General features: G+C 45.2%; 1 protein-coding gene across 13 annotated transcripts in view; it reads left to right on the top strand.

Moving 5' to 3' along the window:
- nav3 (neuron navigator 3) overlaps nt 1-17,146 on the top strand; it is a 407,174-nt gene that overhangs the window by 224,138 nt on the left and 165,890 nt on the right. For 4 of the 13 annotated variants that reach the window (XR_007111316.1, XM_047575815.1, XM_047575813.1 and 1 more), the window contains exon 1: nt 623-2,296. The exons of 4 other annotated variants lie outside the window; for them this stretch is intronic. Coding sequence is in view for 8 of the 9 variants with exons in the window: in XM_047575815.1 (XP_047431771.1) it covers nt 2,039-2,296 (258 nt within the window). In the remaining variant the exon portion in view is untranslated. Of the gene's footprint in view, nt 1-622; nt 2,297-17,146 lie in introns of those variants that run through there. 5 more of the 13 variants (XM_047575824.1, XM_047575823.1, XM_047575816.1 and 2 more) reach the window with 2 other exon arrangements.

Genomic DNA, 17,146 nt, shown 5'->3' with positions numbered 1-17,146 from the left:
CATGTGCTTTTCTAATAACAGCAATTTTAATAACAGCATTCAGTAAAACAAGTCAACAATTATTATTTGTTACAGTTATTAGGTGGGTGGCTGTGGCAAGATCCACCCTTGCTCTCCTGCGTGAGCTGGGCGTTCACGGGAGAGAACAGAGGGTCACAGTAAACAACAAGTCCCTGGCAGCAGAGCGAGCAAATGAGTGGCTGTGGCTGAGGAGGAAACACGCTAGCTTGGTAAGGCTAGCATGGTTTTAGTAGTTAGTACTAGGGCTAAGCTAATCCCTCGGTTGAAAGTCACATGGTTGCGTGGTGGCTGCATGGAGGGGGTGTGGCTGGGCTGGGACTCACTGTTAAGCCCTCTTGAGGTGTTGTAGGCCTAACTTAACGAAACATCTGTGAAGGGAGGTGCCCACTTGAAAACCCCAATGATGTGCTGCATACTGCCTACTTCTGTTGGCTAGGCTAGTTTTTTTTGTTTGTTTGTTTGTTTGTTTTTTCTCCAGTTGGACTGGTTTCTAAATCTGTTTTGCAGAGGGGAGAAGTGTTGGTTGACATGTAGTCATGTAGATGTCCCATCACAACTTACCTACTGCTGGCTAGGCTAGTTAGCTGGTGTCTTCTTGTCGGTTCCTAGCTGGCAGCTGACTGCTAGCCTGCTGGTCGGTTGTTCAGTTGGACTGGAATTCTAAATGTGTTTTGCCTCGAATCTTGGCACAAAGGATTGTAACATCTCATCCTGTGTAATAACGAATAAACCTTGGATTGAACTAAATATCCGGAAATTTCTCCTCAGTTCATTCTACATTTTTTTGTTGTTAATCATGTAATATCTTCAGGCAGGCGGTGTGTCAGCGACCCTAGACATAGAGAACTGCAGTGATTCCAGTGAGAACAAGGAGTCCTGCAACAGGTGGTGGGGCCCTCTCCAGAACCTTGATCTGAACATCATGCAGTCATTCGTGAGATTTCATGAAGAGACATCGCCAAACAAGTTCTCACACAAGGTTTTTGTTTGTTTTGTTTTGCCCGCTGCACTTTCTTTCGCAATTAACTTTTTAATTAAAGGCTTCTGGCGACCGCTGACAAACTCTGGCGTCCGAACTGTGGCACCTGCTGCGGCGGTTCGTGAAAATAAAGATTTGCTCTTGACGATGTTTCATTGTTCCAGTCCAGGAAGACTAAAAACGGAAAGGAAAGAGTGAGTGTGTTGAGTACACTCCAGTCTCAGTGGAAACCGGTCGAGTGACAACGTTTCAGTCTGGTTCTCGGTTATAAGGATGTTTTAAAAAAAAGAGGTTTGTTCTCGCTAATCCAACCCCGTTTCCAACTGCTGTTCACGCCGGGGTTGTCGAGCCGAGGGCGCTTTTAAAGATTTCCTCATTATGTGGAACTTTTTGGAGGGCTTTTTCCCCCCTCTCGAAATGTTACTATTTTTCTCATTAAAAGGAGGGGTAGCTCCAGATGTAGACTCAGAGAGCACATCTATTTCTAGTGTTAGTCGTTAGCATGCGTATACAGAGCGAGAGAGAGAGAGAGAGAGAGAGCTGTTTTGACAGTATTGTAGGGGAGGACTCGACGCACACACTCTCAACCAGGTCTCTGTAATCACGGCTTCGCAGAGCCGTGGTTATACCTTCCAGAGGAGTTCACGCCCCCTTGGACTGTTTTGGACAACTTTGTGGTGCACTTCAGACGGGGAGAGAGCGAGGAGGAGAGAGTGAGCAAAGGGGAGGGAGCAGCGGTGCCTGTGGGAGGAGAAGGAGGAGGGAGTGAATGGGAGGAAGGAGAAACCTTCTCAGTTTCTGTGAGTCCTGCTCTGTGTAGGCAACAGAATGAGAGCAGTTGCTTTCCTCTCAGTCTGAGAGGCAACTGCAGATTTTCTTTTTTTTTTTTTTTTTTTTTAGTTTTTTTTTTTTTTTTTTCTTCCCTAGGTTTTTTTAATTCCCTTCCTGTGCCGGAGACATAGCAGCAGACTTCCTTCCCTCTCATCACCGTTCCTTCTGGACCTCACTCCCACTTCTGAGGCTGCTATTCCTGTTGCCATGCCGGTAGTTGGAGTAGCCTCCAAGCTCAGGCAACCCTCGGCGGTGGCTTCCAAGCCGGTGCACACCGCTCTCCCCATCCCCAGCGCGGTCAGAGCGGCCACCCCGCAGGGCTACATGGCTCGGCAGCAGGGGCTCAAGGCGGGCGAGGGCGCGCCGGGGCTCACCTGTCAGCTGTCAATCAAGTCCGAGTACCGGCAGGAGAGGATACCTGAGGGCAAGTCCAGAGCTGAGACGGAGGAGAGCAAGATCTGCAAGGTCAGTGGACAGGCTCCCGCTGCGTGGCTGTTAGAGGGGTCTGTCGGCGCAGCGACGCTCCACAGGTGTTGAAATGAAGTGACTGTCACGATCTCTTTCGTCCTCTCGGTCCGAGCAGGTGTCTCGCTCTGAAGCAGCACACAGCGATGAGTCATGTGTGCTACGGAGGAATGATGTCGCTGGCTTGTGGTTATCTACCTAGAGGGGAAACTAGATGAGTAATCTAAAGCTGGCAGTGTATTACCTCATCTTTCTTCTCATTTAGTATGCATGTACCATACTGTTAGAGGTAGAACAGAGGAGTTTAGAGCTTGAGTTGCGTTGAAGTTTTATATCAAGGGTTCGGAGACCCATGTGTGCCCCTCCGTGGGGAGGATGAGCTGATCCAAGGGTAGTGTGTGCTCCCCGGGAAGCCTCAAAGATGAGGTGCACACGCACTGCTTCCCCATCGTGTCTCGTGCAGGCTGATATTTGAGATCACATCGAACTGGTTCACTGTGCTAACCCCGAGTGCTGCCAAGTTATTTCCTTTTTGCAAAAATGCTAGTCTCTGTTTCCCAGGCTGTGACAGGGAAGGCGGGGTCGGGTTATTCTGAGGAGGAAGGAGATTTCAAAACTCCCCGCCAAATAGCTGCGGCGGCTCCTTAGCCCGTCCCACCTCCGAAGCTGTCACAGCACAAACTGAAACTTTCCGGTTCGTCCAGTCGATTCCTCCTCCTCCTCCTCCTCCTCCTCTTCCCTACTCCGGCCGTTGATACCGTTACAAAACTGTCTCACAGAGACAAAAAAAAAAACAAAGAGATATTTCTTTCTGGCTTTTATGATACTGTTGATTTTCCTCTTGACCTAGAGGAAACATAGGCAATAAACATCAAAGCTTGGCTCACCACCTCCTCGCCTTTCAACCCTCCCAGCCTGTCCACGTTGCCTGCAGGGTCGACTGCGAAGGTTGGACATCGCAACTTCAGCTTGTCTGTCAGCTTGTTAACACGACTGGGTTCTTAAAAGCTCGCTCCATTAAAAGCGTCTGTTGAGACTTGTTCGTGATCAGAGTCTCTGTTCACCCCTCCGCTCTGAATATTCCTCCCCAAATTTACTTTTCGCTCAGACTCCTCATTTATTCACGTTCATCCCGGGTTCTCCTGTAACAGACATGCTGCCTGTGCACCGTGCTCTGACCTGTGCCCTCGACATCGCTGCTAGTTTGTATGACTTGAGCCTCTAATGGACGGAGCGTCAGATAAATTGCCCGAGATGTGCGATCAGCGCACCACGCTACAGCGGCTGTCTCTGGGAAGCTCACAGGCATTTGTAAATGTCCTGCCTGCCCCAGCCTGTCAGTTTGGGAAAGAAATGAGTGGTATGGAGGGGGTAATTAGTCTGTCTAATTGTGTTGTGTAGCCCCCTTAAGCGCTTTCCTCTCAGGGTTTTCAGAGTTAAGAAAAAAAAAAAGAAAGAAAGAAGAGAAGGTGGAGTAAACGCTGTCATTACGCCTTCACATTAACCGAAAAGTCCTTGTTTATTTTGGTGTCCTATTATCAAGCAGGTCTGCGCGTAGGATCCTGTGTGCAAATGTGCAGTGCATGACTGCCTGCATGCTTGTTTGTGCATATGCAGCCCTCACCAGCGCATATACAATAGCGCCAGCGTGTGTCGGCTTGTTTGCCAGAGGTAAAACACATCGTAACTTGGGTTTGTTTCACAAAGTTGGAGCTATATTTTCTGGTTCGTGTTGGGAAATTTCACATGTCTGGTCAGCAGAGAGACAGTATTAACACGAGGATGTCACAACTGTGTTAGTGTACTGTCGTGCAGAATAACACTGAAATAAGTTCCTTGGCCCCCCAAATTATGAGCAGCCGTAGGGCTAAGACTCATCACACCACGGCGCCCTGGCCAAACTGACACCTCAGAATGATCAAGACACAAGTGTAAGAAAAACAAATAAGAGGGTTAAGCACTGAGCAGCGAGGAAGAAGGGATTTTTTTTGTCCGCGGCGTGCTGTTTTTAGAAGACGGCGGTGTTGTTTTGAGGAAAGCCGAGGCGGAAGTCCGAGTAAATCTTAAAACAAATTCCCTTCAAACAAATCCAATCTGCAGCTCAGCCCGGAGCTGAAGGCCCCGCGCTCGGTTTGGAATTGAGAGGTTGCACGTTTAACAGATGTAGCCATGGTCGGAGAAGAGTCGCTTCCCTCTGAATGGCTGTAGAGGCTGTGCACTGCGCTGCTGCCGGCTGCCGTGGGGGCTGTCTAACGGCGCGTAAAGGGCACAATTAAGCTTTCTAGACAAGGTTAACTTTGGATACCATTCCCCCAATCGGTTGTGGCTAATCTCAGCTGCATTAATTCGGCCTGTATGTATTGTGCGATGGATAAGTCCTTCCGGATCTGTTGCACAATAGACTACACCTTATTTCAGAGGAGTGTCCTTAAGCTGTGCCTACAAGTCTGTTCTTGGGTGTTTGCTTCTGTCCACTTGGAGCTAGTACATGGGCAATTGATTTATATTGCGTTCTAATGTCATGTTATACCCAAAATGATAGAACTGGGCAACTTATTGTATTGCGTAGTATTTTTGCTCCTTCTGTTGCTATGGTTTTCCCAGGCTAACGCTCATGTTGCAGAGCTCTCACAACCATTTCCAGACGTTAGCCTAAGCCCTGCCATGTCTGCACTGTGTGTTGTGCAACACCTAAGCTCTCCCACTCTCTCATCTTTATCTATCCATGATTTTTGGGCTGTCAGGGACTCCCGTTCACCCTCCAGGGTAGAGACGAGAACAAGGCGAGACATTTGCTCTTCCTGTTGTACTCCTTGCTGACAGTTCGCATCAGTCACTGCCCGTGGCACCACGGGATGACAAGCAGGAATGAAGAACTTATCTGAGTCAACCGGGCTTTAATGGAGTGTCAGGATTTCTACCGCTGATAGGGAATTATCTTGTGCATCTTTGGCAACTGGCCAAATCACACATCCTGGGGACTTATTGAGTTAGTAATTCGGAATTATTTTTGAAATGGACTCCTTGATTAAATCTTGAAGGCATGAGAAGAAATCATGTTTTTGACATCCTGGATTCATCTTAATTTGACCTTGACGAATTGTGCGAGTACTTATGAGATTTACCAAAAGCTATGTTCTCTCACGCCTTCATGCTTCCCAGCAAAACCTGTCTTAGCTTAAGGCCTTTGTTTGAACTCAGATTTGTTTAAAAGCAGATAACATCACCTTCAAGGAACAGGTTAGTACAGCAAGTAACTGGATAAATGGCTGAAGAATAAGTGCGCACATTGTAATATTTGTAATACGCACTGTAAAGTGATTCTAAAGTTTTCTTTCTCCGCTGTCAGGTTACCTGACATGCCTCCTCTGGAAGAACGGAGACGCGCTGGATCCGGTGAATGTGTCTTTATCTCAGAAATGCAGCTCATTGTATACACAGGCTGTGACCGTTGCAGGCTGCTGTGTTTCCAGCCCTCTGATGTTACAGAAATGCTATCTTGGAAAAGTACACAAGTGTTTGCCGGAAGTGCAGACAAGCGCCACACACTCACACACTTAGAGGACGACAAAAAAAAACATCCTGTTGGTTTTGTGTGCGTGTGTATGCTTAGGACTTTGGAGAATAATTGGGTTTTGTTAGGCTGTTCTTGTCTTTCTTGTTTGGTGAATCTCCTGCTCTGTCCTGATAAACCTCAAAGTAACGATATGGGAGGTTCAAAGGTTGACAGTGTAAAAAAAAAAAAAAAAAAAAAGTGCAATGGAGTACCTCAGGGTATAATGTTGGGGTCTAGTGAGTTTGAGTGAGCAAGCCAAATGTAAACAAACCTCCCTCTTTCTCTGGGTGGCCTTGGTGCCGTCTGTTTCTCTTGTCCTCCTTTTTTTTTTTATTGTCTTGTGACTGCATTTACATGGATGCACATCTGCTCCATCACAGTGATATATGCATCGGATAGTAATCTAGCATTTGGTGTGATAGAGAGGAGGAACATGCCATACAGCTATCTGTCACCTGAGCAATGTTTCAGTATTTTTCAGTGGTCACTTGTCCTTCTTTACTTATTTAAAAAGTGTGTTAGTAACACATTTGTGATTGCGTCCAGGACATCGTCTCTCATTCACTCTTCCCCCTCGAGTGGCTCTGACACTGCTGAAACAACAGAGGCAACGGAGGGGGGCGAGAGGGGGGCTAACGTGTTCCAGCAGAGGGAGGGAGAGAGGGAGGGAGGCTGGGTAAGATCGGTTCTAGCGGGGCGTCTCGAAAAAATTCTAGTCATGGGTGGTCTGACTCGCCGTGAGCTGAACTCCATATCTGGAAGAGAAGCTGCGAGGCTGGTGTGAATGCTAACGAGCAGGATGAGCGGCGCTGCTGCATTCGCACTCCTTCCAGCCGACAAGCTCAGGGAGCGATTCCTTAAAGCTCTCTGTGAGGAGACTAGAGTGGGGTTTCCTTGATTTTAAATGGCATTTTGGAAAAAACAAAACACATCTCCTTCAACTTCAGCGTGAGATGACATGAAAGAAGCCGTGAAAATTGCCTCGGCTGCAACTAATTGGCCGCGTGACAGCAGCGTTTGTGACTCAGTTTTTTTTGTCACAGCGCTCTTGCTGCTGCTCCCCAGAAATGCAGCTGAAGGTCAACAAGTCTGTGGTCTGTTCAGACAATCAGAAATAATGTGTTAACAGCGGCGAACACTCCAGCGCACTTCGCCCCATCCAAGTTGGAAACATGGCAGCGAGGCTCGGTCTGACACATGATTTCGAACCATAAGATTATCAAATTAAAGCTAGAAAATGTTTAAAAAGCCGATTATATTAACACATGTCGCAGCTGAATAACTACCACCGAGGTGATTCGCTCACATTTCTTTGCAATTGTCATCTCTTCTAACATTCCCCCACACTGCTGAGATTTCTTAATGACCCTTAGGTCGAAATTGGGAAAAAAATTTGAGACAATATTATGCTTTCCAGTGCACCCTCTCCCCTCCCTCTCTCTGTGCTTTTTGTCTTGCGCTCAGTGTTTCATTGCCTTCCGTGCCGCTGGGAGTCTGCTGTCGGCAAGCGGTGTTTAAATCTTGGAGTGAGAACACACAGAGCGGCCGGTGTTTACAGTACAGCCACACCGGTTAAAAATACTCTCTCCTGGAAGTGCAGTCGCAGCGTTCGCTCCAAAACACGCAGAAAAATAAGAGGAGCTGCAAAACAAGTTGAAAGAACGCAGTGGACATCACCGTGGAGAATTCCTCGATGGCCGAGGCGTCGTTCGTGTTTACCTCGTGTGTGAATCGACGTGTTTAAATCCTAAACAAAGGTTGGCCTTGAACTGATCATTAAGCTTCAAAGTTAGAGCTGTTTGGAATTCAGTGCCTCGCTCAACTTAACATCGCTTGACACTGCACCTGCCCCAGGCTCCGTGATTCAATAAATAACTGAGATTAAAGCAACGAAGTTTCCATCTGCCTTGGTTTTGTCTAATCACAAGCCGTATTGAGGTTTCCCCGGTGTTTTGAACTTGCTGTTTTGTGTGCGAGGCATCACGGCACTGACTGCAGAACAAAGTGTGAGCAAGTTATGCCCTGCTGTCATGCAAAGGCTTCTGCTCGTCCACAGTAGGCTCGCTGAAGAGATGGGTGGTTTACTTGTTTGGCATTGAATGTTATATGCATAAGAGAAACTGTTTGTTTTCAACATTTTTAGCATTATGTACATGGATATGAGCTATTCTGTTGATCCATTGGACTGCATATTTCAACAGATGTGAAGATTTACTGCAGACTTAGCATGCTCGCATGTTTTTTTTCTGCTATTTTGCTAATGACTGGCAGGTTATGTTGTAGCGTCAATGCAGGACGATGACTTGCTTGATATTTAAGGTCATATGGGCACATACATTGGATAACGCTCAATGTAGGTAATGTAGTTACGTTCCAAATAGGTACTGCAGGGGAATCGCAAAATCATTGGTTGATTAGACATTTTTCATATATATTTTTTAATTTTGACCCCCAATTTTCTCCCACAAACTTAAATTTCTTTAATGAATCCATCTAGTAAATAGATAAATGGAGGCAGCACTACACTCATTCTCTACAGCACTAGCCCACACCTGTCAATCTAAGTTTTCTGTACAGAGTAGGCCCCACCCCTATCGCTGCTGAGCCAATCACGAGGCCGCAAGCTGACTCTGTCAGGTTCCCGCAATTGTCCGAGAGCCTATTCAGTCCCCAGGTGAAATCCAGAAACAATATTAGCAGACTAGAAGCTAACTGTGCAGTATGTTTCTGTTCACGGCAGTTGCACGGCCACACTGCTGTTCCACATGTTTGAAATTGAACCAGTGTGTTACTTGAATAGGTTATTATTGAATGCAAAATGATGACAATAATAATAATGTATATTTATAAATAGCATTAGGCTGAGTTCAGTACAGAATGCATATAGTAGGTCCTTTAAGCTTTTCCAGTCGTTTCCAGGTTTTATGCTAAGCTAAGCTAACTAGCTTCTGGCTATAGCTTCGCAACTGATGCATGAAAATGAGAACAATATCACATTTTCTGCAAGAGTCTTTCTTAAAAAGCCCACGACGATACAGTGTCGGAATCACTGTGACATGCTAATCTGTGCACGGAATGCCCACAGGTAAGTCAGTAGAAAACAAGCCCTCACACACACACACACAGCATGTTTTGAGTGTGTGGACCTGGTAGATCGTCTTTGCCTGCACCTCATGTTTCCACCATTTGTCTCTCTTCAGCCGTCTGTCAGCGGTCTCTCTGTCTGCTCTGTTTTCTTTAGCGGCCTCTTCTCTCCTTCCTTTATTCTCCTTCAGTCCCTCCTTTTCACATCTTTTCCAGCAATTCTGTTTTCCGCTCCGTCTCCTGTCACTGTCTCCCTGCTCTTTCCCATTCCCAGAATTCCTCACTCTCCTGACTGGAGCCTCTATCTCCACCCCCTCACACTCACTTTACTGGTATTTTCCCTTGACCTTTACCCCGTCCTCTTTGTCATATTCTTTTTTTTTTTCCTCCATCATCTTTTCCTCCATCTTTCTTTCTCTCTTTTTCCTTTTTGTGCCCATCTTTTCCTCTGCGATATTTCTAATGAGAAAAGCAGCAGGAGAGAATTGCGGCACACCTGGCCCAGTTCTGTCTCTCCGGCTGTCACAGATAACCTTTCCCTCTTCTCTTCTCTTCTCTTCTCTTCTCTTCTCTTCTCTTCTCTTCTCTTCTCTTCTCTTCTCTTCTCTTCTCTTCTCTTCTCTCCGTCTTTACCGTATATCTGCGGTGGGTCAAACCATGCATCAGACAGCTACAGAGAAGCTTCTGGGAAAGCCGCCTTTGTCATAAGTCTCCGACCAAGCATAGACAGGGAGCACACTTCCCATAACGCATGCTAACAAGAGCCAGTGCTCTGTGTGTGTGTTGTTGTTAGACATGCACGGAGAATGATTGCTGGTGTTGTGAGTCATGCGAGCGGCCTCTGTGGTGTTGACTCACGGCTTACACGGCAGCGGCACTAGATCACTAACCATGAAAAGGATTACAGGGATTCTTGGCACTACTGAGCCACCAAGAGCGCTGTGAGAGCAACTATAACATAGTAATGTGCAGACAATTCACTATACAAGCTATCTAATTGTCAAAAATTCATTGGGCGGTCGGACACAGCCATCAGCCACAACATTATAACCACTAACCGATGTAGTGAATACCATTAAGGATCTTTTTACGATGCGATGATCTTCTTTGGCAACAGCACAGGTGCTCCTTGCTTCCTGGTTTTCCCCAAGTTGGCAACACATAGACACTCAAGCCATCAATGTTAACGTAATCAATATTTCTAATATTATAAGGATTTCATATCATTCCCCTCACACTCCCCAGCGTAGTATTCTGCGGTTGCAGCTCCCAGGTACAAATCTTTGTAAGCGTTTGAAACTGAAACTCAGTCCAGCAGATAAATGGCATCAATCATCTACCCTTGGGTTACATTTAAGGGCTGACTCTTCAGTGTTTTTGGTAAATAAATAGAAAACACAAACCAACCTCAGACCCAGATGGCTGGATGAAACGCTCGTTCTGGTGGGATACTGGGTGGTGGTTTGCTGCAGTGCCCTCCCTTGGCATGATCTTTTACAGGGCGCTTAACTGAGCGTGCACACATGTTTTTTTGGAGCGGTTAGCCCTAACGTTTAGACTCATCATTACCCACAACCAGCATCTATGTTCTCATTATTTTTCCGCCTTTTTTTTTTTTTTTTCTTTCAATCCAGACATGTCGGTTTTTCTTATTTTCTGCATTTGTGTCCGTGGAACCCTTATGTAAGAGCCAATAAAAAGCCAAATGGAAATCATTACCGTTTCTCATATATTTCTGTATGTTTACTGTGAGCAGCATTGCTATGTGAGAAATTTCTCAGATGCAGTTTGTGTACCTTTCATTCAGATCAGATTGTTGCAGCATGTGTGGTTGTATATTAAACCTGGGTTGCCCTGGTTGTTCTAATTTTTTATTACGTGAACGCCGTGCTGACTTTATCTGAACTATTTCATTTTCTTAAATTTAAAGTACAGCCTGAAGCATAGTAAGACGGTGTCAGTGGGCGTTTCTACTGTAGTTTTATCCTCATTGCTGGACAAGCTTAAGGGATCATAATGCGGTCATGAGGTCATCGGCTGACTCAGTGATGCGTGACCCCTCTAACCTCTGACCAGTTTGTAGAGAGCTGCGGTAGCAAAGATGTGTCCATGGCCTTTTGGTAACAGTAAATGGAGTGTAAAACTGCATGTTTCAAGGCTGCAACTGGAGCCTTGTGGGTGCGTGTCCATGTCTGCGTCTGTAAAAATGAAATGAAATGAAATGAAATTAGGTCTTTTTACGGTAATATAAATCCTAAAGCAGTTTTTCAGCGGTGGAAGACTTTGGCGGTTCAATTTCAGAATTTGGACGCGATCAATGGCCCTGGTTCTCTCTGTATGCGGTTTGTGAATTCACACCATGTTCACGTGTGCTGTCTCACATGGTTCGGAGAGACATTTAAGTTAAAAAAGCAATTTGTAAAGTGGTTTGTTTAAAAAAAAGAAAGAAAGTTCTCCAGAAGCAGTTGCTCGAGCTCTCTGTTACATATTCCTGTGATATTGGAGCCATTTTCATAATGATGTTCTGTGTTATGACTTCCACATATTTGATCAATTCTGACACAAATGGTTCTTAAGCCAGTCTACAGTAGAAACAAAAGAAAGAACAATAAAGTGTAACACTAGCGACTACTACCTAATAGCAGGGCAAGAATGTGTCAATTTGCAACATGCTCTGGATCCTAAACAGTCATTTCTAGGTCTGGAGTTTGCAATCCATGTTCACCATTGCCAAACTACAAACATTGCTAATCAGCTATCATGTATAATGATCTTCTAAATGAACTACGAAATCTCGGCTAGCACCAGAAACCTAGCTACCCTGGGTTGGGTAGTTTTAAGGCCATGTGCCAAGAGCTTTAGCCGTCATTGCCTTTATGGTTTGTTTTGCTTCTTTTCTCTTCTGTTTGACTGAGTGCAGACTGGCCTCTCTAGATCTGCTTTATCAACTGAACAATGTGGAAGAAGAAATTGTTTAGGAAATCCAGGTCTCGATAACCCATGTCCACCCCACAGTGGCCTTTCACTTCACCGTCAGAGTTTTTCTATTGCTTTTCTGCTCTCCAAATACAGCTCTTCCTCTGGGCTGCAGGTGAAGCTGCTTTCCATTAAAGTGTAAATCACATTTCCATTATAACAGAAAAAAAGATTTCCGGCTCAGCATCAGAACCTTATTGGCTCTGCCATTCTACCATATTATGTTTGCCCATAAAGTGTGTTACCTCTGCCATTAATGAGTTTTATACATGAACCACCGGACCTTGAGAGCGTCATGGGAAGCTGAAAGTCTAATTCCACCCTCCCCTTTCACTTTCTCTTTTCTCTCTCCATCGGCCTCCCCACATGGTCAACAAAGCTCGGCTCTTTGGATCCGAGCGAGTTTTCTCACAGCACAAGTCTCCTGACACACATTGCAGTTTGGTTTTATTTACTGGCTGCTGTTGTTGTTACTCCCACGTGAAAGCTCAAACTGGCTTTTAACAACCTTGGGTTTTTGCTGATGTGTCCTCAGAGATTGTTTTTAGAACTTTCCTCTCCCAACCCTGCAGCCTTGATTGTTGTCACTTGTGTTGGGTTTGTTGAGTGCCATCCGGTGGTGTTTCTCCATTCTGGAGACCCCAGGCAACAACGCACATGTTGCTAAATGCCTCTCACGGGGGCCCCAAACAACTGCTTGGTTTGCCTGTCCTGATGGTGCGCCTCTGGTTGTATGTGTAATGGGGACGGTAGAATGGCTAAAGCCCAATGGAGGCCTGCTAATCTGTGAACTTTTCTGCTTCTCCTAAACATAGAAACGTTTTTTTGTATTCTTGGTGATGAATAGCACTCATTCTTGAGACTCATATTTTTTTAGTAATAGAGTTCTTAACGGCTAATAGCTCCCCTCACATGGTCAGGAGGTAAATAGTACACAGAGGGCATCTTTGTCTGTCTCAACATTGGAAGGTGATTGGCCTTCATAGATAGGGGTTAACGGTCATATGTTAGCCTCTAAGGGGAATTTGTAATGGCCCAGATAGTTTGAGATCTGAAGAAACATTTTTTTCTTCAAAATCCTTTAATGACGAGGAAGGGCTGTGAGCCACCTTGGACTGAAGAAACTCATTACTGGAGTCATAATGAGAGGACAAGAGGTTCCTTGTAGGAGCTACCAGTGTTCACATGCTAACAGGCCATTTGCCAGTAGCTTGTCTGACCCAAGTCAGCTGCCCCTATGGCAGATGAAACACAAGAGTCTTTTGTATTTGTACTTTTCAGTGCAGATGATTCCAAGGGAGGCAGAGTTTTACCTGGAAATCCTGGAAGGGATTCTCTCTACTGAAAAACAAACAGTATTAATTACTGAGTGAGTGACAATCTCAAGGCAATGATAGTTTAAGAGAGATGGAGTGGTTTAGAAATAAATTGAAAAGGATAATTTGAGTGCAGTAAGAGTGTGATGAGCAGATATGATTCGTGTAGAAATGCCGATTCAAGACACACGACAAAAACACGAGTTGCCCACTACATAAAGAGGAAATTCCACCTTTGAGGGAACCAGGAGGTGAGTTTAGAGAAGAACAACCTTGTATAGAATGGATGGCAATGGTGACAGCACTATTTCTTTTGTAATTTAACCCATCAACAAGGAATTTGGTGCATAGTAGGAACTAGCACGAAGGTGCTAGAGGATTAAACGCAGATGCAGGCCCACCGTTGAGTTTTGAAACACCAACATTATCCAGGGGACAGCTGCAGGTACTATACCGGAGGGTAGGGGTTTAAGGTGTGGAGGGATGGAAATTACGAGTGTGGGAACTAAATGTCTGAGCCTAAAGGGAGAGGATAAATAGTAGTAGTTGTGTCAGAGACACTGACTTGCACCATGATTTAAGTAAGTAAATATCACTCTGTAGGTTCGAGTTGGCGTCCAGCCGTATGTTTTGAAAGAGCATGACAGCAAAAGACGAAGGACATTAAGTTTATTAAGGGTGGAGGTCTAAAATGATGTGCCAGGTTAATGTTATGGGATCCTCTTGTTGAGGATACCCAAGACAGATACACCCTGAGCCAAAAAATGTCAGATACTGGCAAGCAGGGAAGGACACCTTCTGACTGAAATCATCTCTTCATATTCTGCCAAAACGGACAAACTAACTAAGGACCCACTGACTTGAAACATGGCCCTTTGCAAGCAACCTTTCACCCATTCCCTGCCAATCACTCCACGCAGAGTGAATTGCACAAGAACGCCTGCATCAACATGAACTTCATGGAAGTATGAAGACCAGAAAACATTGCCCCTGCTTCTCGTGCTGTTGGCAGATTGACTGATATTAATTTCCTCTGACCTTGAGAGAAGCCATTATTTTAGAGGAGGCTTGAGTTACAGCGTTTAGGGGGTGCAGATCCTCTGGCACCGGTTGCAGTATATACACTGCGTGTTATACAATAGCTTAGACCACAGAGAGGTGGAGAGGGAGAAGCTGCTGGACAGACGGACGGTCTTGGGAGTGTGGGAAAGACGAAATGACTTCTCAGCCAGTCCTCCCTGCATGCTGGCAAACACTTTATGGTATGCTTCCAATCATTCACAAATGTTCACTGGCTTACTTGTTATCTAAGCATGACGGTTTTGAATGTGACTTTATATGCACATGTATATGCAATTGACCCGTGTATGCTGGGGCCGTCTGTACAAAACAATGAGATGAAAACCTGAACACTGCATCAGTCCTTTGTGCTGACAGTTGAGTTCTTCATGCGATCACTGTGCTGCTCTGCAGAGGTGTGGAATGATTAGAAGGAGGAAGGGCCGTTCTCAGGGGGCCTTCTGGCTTTCTGCCGCTCAATCCCATGCAGTGTTTCCCCAGCACACACAAGACAGAGTGAGATATGGCCTTTGGATTCAAAGATAATGTCCTCTCCCAGATCCAACAAACCTGCACTTGATGACTGATATTTTGATCTGCGGTTGCACCCCCCACCTAGCAGCCACTTCCTTTCTCCCTCTCAGGGTGGAGGATGCTGGAGTATGGCGAGTACAGCAGGCGATGACAGCAGGATTGACTTGGCTAATTGTTCCCGACAAACTGCGAGACAGGCTTGACATAAAGGGTTCAGGGCTACACTTTACAGGATGCCTGTTGCTCTGACCCGACCTAAACAGAACTGCTGAGGAGAATGAAAGAGCCAAGGTGTGTGATGGAAAAGCTGAAGCAGATTTCTTTCCTTTTTCCACTCATGTTTTTTTTAATTTTTTTTTATTTTACCGGGACACTGCAAGTTCTCTGAACAAAGCCATTTACTGTGAAGTGGCTGCTTTTGTCTCTTTGCCCCTAAACAGAAATTACTACACAATTAACTACAATTCATTCAGGAAACAACTGGCATCCCGTTCCACGGTAGATTCATGTCGCTAATTTTCATTGTAGTTCGAATCGCAGGTGACTTGAGTGTCAGTTTTTCATCATACTATTATAGTGGGGCCTCAGTATGCATAAAGCATTTGTTTTAAAATAGCCTGGGAAGTTAAACGCTGTGGTTGCTGCAAGTTTTCTTCCTTGTAAAATATCTCAGAAGGAACTTGGACTGCTGCTTGTTGCTTTATATACTCCATGCTACCAATTACCATGAATATATACAGTACAGGCACTGCACATGTTTGCATGTGCGTGTCTTTTTTCTATACATTAGTACCTGTGCAGGCGCATACACCAGGAGTAGATTTTGAGTGTGTGAAAGAGCGATAGTAATGTGTGTGTTCGGCTTTATGTGTGGGTGTATGTGAACCTTGTTTTCCCAGGTCTCCGTTCCAGAGTAGCACTTGGCGCTCAAAGCCCGGGCTGTAACACTTTAATAGTGGAGTTGTTTACTCTTAATTCCAGCCCACTTCACCCTCATTTTGGGAGGGTTCCTCTGCCCTTGGCATAGCAGCATGTAGACATTTTTACAGCTTACTATGCTCAACACCCTCTTGCTAACGCCTTTTATGGCCCAATGGTACAAGTGTGTGTGTGTTTTTACAATAACTGCAGGTTATGCAATCAAACTTTGAGAAAGCCAGTACAGGCAAATACTTGATCTGGGTTCTAAGCTTATTCTATGAACTCTACAGGCTGCTGAAATGCGTATAGACTGTGTATGTTTGTTATGTCTCTATGGTTACACTTCTTTTACAGTGTTGCCTATGTGCCTGTGGGTGCTAGCTACAAATGCTACATCCATGCTGAGCTATTTGTTTGGCGCAGTGAAGAAAATCAACAATGAAGACGACTTTCTTTTCAGGTCACCACTGTCGTTAGTCAGTGGTTGTGCACCATCCGGCTAATGGCCAGTGAGCCAGTCGTTATTGCAAAATGAGCTCTGACTGGGCAAATCAAAACCCCAGCGGTCATGATTTAATGATCAGCTTGCTTTATATTAGCCCGATACGTACAAAAACAGCTGCAAACAACTCCGCAAAGTCTTCACTGGAACTACAGTTAGAAGTGCAAACATTCCAGGGGAATTTGAAGATTATCCCATTTAGTATTTCACAGATGCTGCAATGAAAATGTCAAAACAGCACCTTGCGGCACTGTAGTAAGCATGGGTGGCCCCAATAAGAATGGGACCTAGAACCTTGGCAGTCACTCCCACAGGGAATTTGGGAGCTTTATCTAGACAGTAACACATGACAGTCTGCCCGGAAGGTATTACTGAATGCATTGTACTAATACCACAGCTGCAAACAGCCACGGAGGGCCTCACCAACACTACAATTATTCCGCTGTAGCCTGTGTGGGGAAAGTGCCGCTACAATACGATGATTAAAGGTGATTGGTACTTGCCAGGAAGTTGACATTTTCAGTATTTGGCTGAGGTAGCGGGCCTTGCATCGCACGCACACTTCGACTTTTCATCTTGTGAAGGGGTAGCTGTTCCAAGTGGATCAGTGGGAGTATGACGCAAGTCCGTGACGGGAGGAAAAACTGATTATTTTCATAGTATTTGTGTGTATGTGTGTTTGTGGTAAGGCATGGTGTTTAGACGTGATGTATTATTGAAGTCAAACCACGGCCTTGGTGTTTGCTCCTTAAGTAAAGATACGTTAATACATTTATTACTTGGTTTGCATGAAAGCAAAGGTCGGTTACTCTTGCAGCGCTTTAGCGTAGATTGGCTAATATATTTGATTAGTGTTAAAAGCAGAGTTGTATGGTAAAACCTTTTGCCGTGTGCAGGTTGCA

Source organism: Mugil cephalus, chromosome 22 (genome assembly GCF_022458985.1).
Source record: "Mugil cephalus isolate CIBA_MC_2020 chromosome 22, CIBA_Mcephalus_1.1, whole genome shotgun sequence".
In the NCBI taxonomy this organism is placed as follows: domain Eukaryota; kingdom Metazoa; phylum Chordata; class Actinopteri; order Mugiliformes; family Mugilidae; genus Mugil; species Mugil cephalus.
Note: the sequence above shows the minus strand (reverse complement) of the source record. Positions and strands in the feature narration are given on the sequence as shown.